This window comes from Gavialis gangeticus, unplaced genomic scaffold (assembly GCF_001723915.1).
Source record: "Gavialis gangeticus isolate Ggan-Ray unplaced genomic scaffold, GavGan_comp1, whole genome shotgun sequence".
NCBI classification, from domain to species: domain Eukaryota; kingdom Metazoa; phylum Chordata; order Crocodylia; family Gavialidae; genus Gavialis; species Gavialis gangeticus.
Window position 1 is genome coordinate 151,310,776 of NW_017729032.1, and position 8,102 is coordinate 151,318,877.

General features: G+C 39.1%; 1 protein-coding gene across 1 annotated transcript in view; it reads left to right on the forward strand.

The window, feature by feature from the left end:
• The window catches only part of LONRF2 (LON peptidase N-terminal domain and ring finger 2), a gene marked incomplete at its 5' end in the record, with an annotated part of 87,494 nt that overhangs the window by 35,722 nt on the left and 43,670 nt on the right, over positions 1 to 8,102 (forward strand). The window contains one exon of the mRNA XM_019523848.1: positions 7,518 to 7,636. Coding sequence (XP_019379393.1) covers positions 7,518 to 7,636 — 119 coding nt within the window. The remainder of the gene's footprint in view (positions 1 to 7,517; positions 7,637 to 8,102) is intronic.

The following is an 8,102-nucleotide window of genomic DNA, read 5'->3' on the forward strand; positions in this document are numbered from 1 at the left end:
CTAAAAGGTTGGGAACCACTGTCTTGTACATTTAACCATGTATCACACATACATAAACTTAATGTAACATTTTTATTTTCCATGTTATGTAGAATCTTAGTTGATCATATTTTTTTTTTTGATTGGTATATAGTAAAAGCTGTGTTATCCAGCACATTACCATCTGGAATGCTCCATTAACCGGCATGCCAATTCCTGTAAATCGGCCAAAAAGCTGGTTGGCAGAAGCGAAACTGGAAGTGGCATTTCCAGTTTTGCTGAGTCCCACTTCATTGACTTTGCCATAGCCCGGGGCAAAGCAGCCTGTGCAGGGCCCCTCTCCCTGTTCCCCAGCACGCTGATGCCAGGGAATGAAAGCCCTGGTGTGCTGGATGTGGCAGGAGGGGCGGCGGCCCAAACAAAAAGACGTCTCTCAGATAACCAGCATATTTGATTAACTGGCATTCCCCATGAATGCTGGATAACACAGCTTTTACTGTATTTGTATTTAATGGATGCACATCATGTGTAGTAATCAGGTTGGACTGACTAGCCCAAGCTGTTTTCTTAACAAGGTCATGTCAAGATGTCCCAGCAAAACTAAATTATTTTCCTGACTTCCCCCTGCCCCCAGTAAAACAATCTGGCTTGTAGCTTTGCCTTTTGACACAGATATAGGTTGCCCTAGACTTTTATAACCTCTACTGATTAAACTTAATAACTCTTCATTGTCTCTCACTCTTTTGGCAAGGCATTTAATGCCTGCTTTGATACAAGCCTTGTCTATGGCCTTTGTCCATGTTAATCTGTGACAACAGTGAACATGAAGAAGGTGATTCACCAGTGGCCCAGTGATGCAATTGCTGTTGTCTCAACCACAAGGAATTATTTTTATTGCAGTATTGAATGTCAGAAGAGCACTTTTGGTCACAATGTACTTTTTTTTAATCCCTATGAACATGCAACTCCAATAGCTGAATTTATAAAAACACATACATACCCATACTTATGTTACTCTGTTTCTATAATAAGCTGCAAATTGTTGCACAATATCTCTCTACCATAATCATACTTACCCAGGTGCTTAATAGATAGATTCATTCTTTTCCTCCTTTAACATCCTAAAACTCCCACATACATTTCAGCTGCTCTAGAACAAAGGCTCATTGACTTCTAGCTTTCATTATAGTCCCCCTCAAAATATTCTCAAAACTGGTACAATTTTCTGCTTCCCTCTAGTTTGAGCTATTTGAAGAGAGAAACCGCGTGCACGTTTGCAAGAGCCATTTATGGAGCTCTGCAGAAAAAACAAAGTGAGCTTACACACTTGCAATTTAAGGAATACAGAAATCTCTAATCAATCTGATTTGGATTCCCAGAGTATTTCTGAGGATCAGTGAACAGTTGCTCTGCTAGAAGCCTCTGTGCATCACATGCAGCTGCACTGTTACTGCCCCTAAGCATTGCTAATTACAACTGAGATAATTAACCAAAAGGGACTGTATAAAAGATGCTAAAGGTTGCCCAGAAGAAACTGATATTGATGTGTAAATAAACAACTTCCTTGCCTATTTGAAATTGCTTCTGACATAATGAAATAACACCTGATCAACAGTACTTCCCATGTTCAGTTTGCAGTTCTACCCTCATAAAATCTAACATGAGCTTTGAAGACTTATATTTCTTTACATACCAATGAAGTAAATGCTTGTATACTATGAGAAGGCTTTAAAAAGTTCACATTAAAGAACTTACTGGTCAAAACTTAAGTTTACTTGTATTTATTACAAACTTGTGAATTAGAATATTGATGATAGATGTGAAAAAGTAACATTTTTGCTACATATAAAAACTGTTTGCTCTTAAGTGAGATGTGTAGAGTGACAGTTTCCACAAGTTTAAGTCCTTTTATACTACCAGGCACAGGAGTTTGTAAAATGCTTTATATGTTATGATCTGACTTCAGTTAAAGTCACTAGGCACTATATATTAAATATGTCTGAGAGACATTTATGCATCATTTACAAGGTTTGATTGGATCTATCAGCAATATATTTCACTTTGTGTAGAAGATAGAATGATTTTTAACAGCCTCTACCAGTATACATTTAGGAATTAAATATGGATAAAACGAGTGGAGATCAAACATTCAAGTTGTCCTAAAAGCTGCTACAATCTGATAAAGAAAGTCCTTAAAAAAGGCAGGGGCTTGAACTAGATGACCTTTGGAGGTCCCTTGTAGCCCTATTTCTCTGATTCCAGGATTCTTCAAAAGGAAGTGGATTTTTTAGTCATTTCTAGTTGCACTTTCCCTGATATTTGTATTCTACTCAATCTTTTTAGGTAGCGCTCGGGGGGCTTTAATTCAGAACTGCAGGTCCATTGTGGTAATTTAGAGAGAATTTGTTGAATTTTACCATACGAAATCTCTCTTGCTTTTATATTCTAGCTTTATTTTTGTAAAGTTATTGTTCTTAAAGTTTTACCTTCCCTGCAACTAATTGCAAAAAGATCAGCTCATTTCTGAGGTTGAATATACACACTCAAACCATCTGGGAGAATTCTCCCAGGTGTGCTCTCATGGTAGAGGAACTTACCCAGAGCCACATGTACAGACATTCAAATACCGAGGCCCTGAAGAGTGGGGAGCTTGCAGTGCTGATTGGGGGCATGGAGGGGGGCAGCAGAAAAGCTGTGCACACATCGCTTTTTGCTCTACAGCAGGGGTAGGAAAAATGGTGGATCCGTCTGGCAGCTGGACTCCATTTCCCAGCAGCGCCTGCCCGCATACCTTGAAATTATAACAAATGTTATTAGGGGTGCACTGATAAAGATTTTCTTGGCTGATACTGATAACCAGTGATTCACCAACCATGTCGGCCGATGCTGATCCAATAACCAATCTTTAGTAATAGTGCAGGGCATTTTAAACTACTACATGAACCTTTTGTTGTTGTTTTTGCATTTGTAATGCATGTGCCTCCTGTTGCCGTCTAGGAGGAAGATGGTGACCACCTTATTCCCACACGTTGCCCCCTCACCCATGGCTCCTACCTGCAGTCCCGCTCCCCATGCAATCCATGCTGCTGTCTTGGATGGGTGGGGCAGACCCTCATGCAGACAGTGGTGCCGGGCATGTTTGGAGCCTCAGTGCTGGCAGGCTCTACACAGCTGAGCTCCTGTGGCTGCTGGGGAGAATCTGCTTTTGCAAAGGTGCCTGGTGCCCAGGGAGTGGAATGTCCCTTGCATGGCACTTTACCGTACCTGTGTGCAGTCCAGTGTCTCAGTGGCAACCCCAGTGCCCAGGTCCCTGCCATGCATGCGACATTACCATGGCATTGGCAGAAACAGCAGCAGCAGGATCTGGTAGTGGTCCCTTGGTTGTTAAGTGCGGTTCCCTGTGACCACTTCTCAACACGGGTTTGGGCCAGTGGTGGGGCATGGGGACCGGACTATGCTTACCAGGGTGCTCTGGGCATGGGCCATAATTATCAGTTACAGTGACCCAAAAAAGCTGATAGCAGATAACATCATTTCTCATTTTATCAGTGCCGATCCAACAGCCAACCAATATGTTGGTGCACCCCTAAAATTTATAAATTTTCCACATATAAAATCTAATTACTGGGGAGGTTGTCTAGTAATCAGGATTGTCTTATATTTGAGTAAATACAACACTTCTATCTGCTCCTCTGGGTAAACATGTTTCACTGAGGTCAGGTTCCAGCAATCCAGCATAGTCCCGAACTTCAGGAGGACTCCAAATAAATGTTGTGTTTCATTTGCCCCGATCCCCCTGTAAATAAGCATTGTAAACTGGAGCTGTTTACAGATAGAAGACATGAGCTCCTCCTCTAAAGTACTTGAAACATCTTTGGTGTTTTTAATACAGAAAATATGTAATACTATTATGCTTTATAACGGTCCCTAGGTAGCCTTAATTCACATTATTTTCTCTGTATGCATGTGAGAACTATACAAGAGCAGGTATGAGAGACAAATTTTAAGCAAATCTTATATGACACTTTCTAAAGGCAGGTGTGGACTTTCTTTTTAGCCCAAACCCTGTCTGAAGAAGGAATCACACATTTGTAGCACACGCTACTAAGATGTGTCATTTGATTAAAACCCCTCACTATCATAAAATGTTTTGTTCTGTGAAGAATCTCACAAGTCTGAGTGTGTCTCATTTGATGACAAGCACCTTTTGTTCTTATTTTTGCAGTTCCTAAAGCACAATATGTTAAATTAAACATTCTTTTGATAATTCACATGGAGTGGGAACATTTTATACCCCACAATCAAGCCAAACTTCTGCTAGAGCCAATTTTAAAAAATATTTTCTGGTGTGCACAAAACCAAGTAAGATTATTCTTGCAAATGGAAACCAGAAAGTGTTTTAGAGCTATTGAAATATGGGTACACTAAACATCTCTCTTTTCCATCATACAGACAAAGTAATAAATCAAAACAGGAATCATGTTAATAAATGAGGATGTGATATTTACTGGGAGTTTCATCTATATCTGAGCAGAAAGGTGGTTGGAATGGAGGGCCTTCCAAAAAGTGTGGGAGAGAAGGAGAATTTTGGTACTTGTTATTTTGTATTTCATTCAACTGTAAATTTGTTAGAGTGGGAACTACATTTGTACACAGCCTAGTATAATTAATTTCTGCTCCCTGACTAAGGCTTGTAGGAGCCAAGAGAATACAAACAGCATAAGACTGGGCATTTTTACACATGTAAGCACCGTAGCGCTGACCACAAAAGCGGTCAGCGCTGCATTGCTTGTAGTTGTATAAATGGTAAAATGCTGCTGAGAAAATGGCAGAAATGCACTTTTGGACTAAAATGCATAGAAAGTGCTTTAGTTCAAAAGCACACCACTACCATTTTCTGCACACAGATGCGCATTTCACCACTTATACAACTGCATGCAATGCAGCACGGTGCGCATCCACTTGCATGTGGAACAGACTCAATTAATCAAGTCTGCTCTGAAGTGGCGGTTCTCCAGCTTATCACGGGATGAAAAGGTATGTGTATAAATGCCCACTGTGTAGATCTGCCCAACAAAAAGCTTAAGCATAACTTACTTAATATGCATAATTAAAAACTTCTTGTTTGAAAGGAGGATCTTCTAAATGCAAATTTAGCTGTTGGATGTGGAGTTTGGAGGAGAGGGAAGGATCAGTTGATTATATTTATATGGCAAACTTCAGCAAGCAAAAATGAAACTTCTTTGATTCCTCAGATCTTTACTGCAGATGGATGTCCCTCTCCCCCTCAACATATTTTATGGTAGAAGCACATTAGTTAAAAATTCTTTTCAGCTTTTTGCCAGGAGGAAAAAAATGGAGCAGACACAAGAGAGAGAGGGGAAAATGCAATTGTGATGTAAAATTGGTTATGGCAAAAAATGCTGCTATGATAAATAACAGTGGAAGGACTGAGCTCAATTCCCACAATATTCTGCTTAAAGTTTACCTTGTGGAGCCAATTTCCTACCTTGGAACTCGTATAGCAAGGTGTGAAACGTGTTCATACTCTTCTACATGTCATTTTAAGCTTGAGACGGGTATAGGAGTGCAAAAAAAGCCCTTTAACTTTTTCTTTTTTATATGTAGGCTGAAAGTGGTCTTGTGATACTCAGTACAGCAATAAAAATAGTTTCTTGTGGTCCAGACAACAGTAACTAAATTTCAGCATCTCTGGCATGTAATCAAAAGTTGTAGTCCTGTAACAGGCTCACTTCTAGTTGCTGCTTTTAGCAAGTCTTAATAAGCATCTATTTGTAAAAATCCATCATCTTTTGTAATTATTGTTCATTTTTTAACCTTTTCTACATTCAGCTTTAGTGGCAAGCAATGGAATTAGGTTTGTCAGTTTGACCAGCTGTAGCTGGGCTTTTAGCATTATGTGGAGAGTTAATAAAATACATGTGAAAATATTAAATCCATGAAAAGCTTTGAATTTCATATTGGATTTTGCTCAGAACTCAGTATGTAACAGTAAATTAATTTAGGTCACTGCTAATAGCTTTTTCTTTAAATTAACTCACTTAATAGTCTCTTTGACTTGTGAGGAATTTAAATATCTAGTGCCTAAGAGATTTGACCTTGTGAGTTACTAATATTGTTTCAGTTGCACTCATGTGTTGGGAATATGGTTTGAATGATTTAAGTGGCTTCATCAAAAAGTGGCAGACAAAAAAAAAAAACTAGGGGATTATGGAAACCCAGAGCTTCTGTGTAATCCAGGGCTTGAGTAACATGTAATATCTAAAAAAACCCCCAAACACTGTAGCAATTATTGGCAGTCATAGAAAATTCTAACTCTACATGACACATACAAATGGCAGACCTCTATCTGCAAAATGTACAAATTAGATCTAATTAGAGCCTTACCTTAGTTATCTCTGCTAGGACACTGAGAGATTTTGAGATGGTATTCCTATACTATATCTGTCCTAACCCATGTACAGTTCTAGAGTTTTGGTTTAGATACCTGAGTCAGTCCATGTAGAAAGCAACTTTGAGGGCTAATTTTACCTGAGTAAAATGTGTTTGAAAATAATGAACACAAAAAGATAAGAATGGAATTAAACTTAAATTCGTAATGAATTAAGCAAACACAATGCACTTGCTCTTGAACAAGTTAACGCTGTTCCTTCAAGTGTAAGCAGGATGCCAGCAGACCTCTGGGGAATCAGTTCTGGTTATCTTCCGAAGCTGTGTAGGGCTGCTGGTCTCACTGATGGGAACTGATAATCCTGAGAGCTTTGGATATAATGGGGGCTCTGTGAAGGGCTGGGGTGTCCTTGCATGTTGCTCTAGAGCTGGCTCTCTGAATCCAGAAACTCCACTGTTTGGTAAAACATGGGAATGTTGGTTTCACTAAGCAGCAGCAGAGCCCAGGCTGATTTATGGTATTGAAAATATTTATAATAGCGTATTTCAAGGGTTTGTAAAAGTAGTCATAGAAATATACAAGGCTTTGGAGGCCAACTGGCTAAAAGGCTGTTCATCACAGAGTATATACTGGTCATGGGGAAGTACATAGGATGGCAAGGATACATTGGCAAATGAGCATAAAGCTTGGGGTGTCTTACCTGTGTGCTTTCATAGTGAATTATGACATTTAGGCAGTGAATCGGACATCAGATTACTTGCTGCTTTCATCTTGACATTTAAATCCCACAATGTTGCTTATTTAGATTTTCTTTTCCCCACACTTAGTATAATGTCCTGTAAGTGGGATGTGCACTTCAGAAGAAACCACTTGAACAAAATAAAACTTGTAATCAAAATATAGAAGTGTGGCAGGTGGATGTCATTTGCTATGTATTCATAATCTCAAAAAACATTCAGAACTTTTAAAATAAGTCGGCCGCATCAACACTATGCTTTTATTTAAACAGGTATGGACATGCATCAGATTTTGTTGTTTCAAAGATTTTTGACCTATTTGGGTTTAAATTATGTTAGATTATTTCTATCCATACACTGGAATTCTTAATATCATTTTTATTTTCCAGCTCCCTGCAAATGTTCGTTAATAGCCCAGCGATCAGAACTGTATACATCAATGCAAAACTACCAGCAAGCTCTCCATGATGCAGATGTAGTCTGCCAAAACAAACCTCTCTGGCCAAAGGTACAACCCTTGCATGCTGCATAGAACAAAAGTAATGCTTCTTATCAAACTTCAGGGTTTTTTCATGTGGTAAGGCCAGAGCTTTGCAAACTAGTTTATGGAAGGAGATTTTGATAACCCTCTGGGGTAGAAACTTCTAATAAAAGCTTCAATTATGCCTAAAACAAGCATGGATGAATCCTATATCTGTACTAATGCATAAAAATGTCTGTGGCGTTTATTGTTATTGGCCTTCTTTTGTGCTAATGTCTATGGTTCTGTTTTAAAAAAAAAAAAAAAAAAAAAAAGTTCTAGGGGCAAAACCAGGCCTGTTCAGCTACTGATATCGGGGGATATCCTACTTGTGGAAGTTTCCTCTGACTCCTACAGTATTTCAGCCAGCCTTCCCTGCTGCAGAGCTTCTGAGAATTCCAAACTTCATTTTAAATTTGTATATTAGCAATGTCGTTTGATGATGCAGTCATCT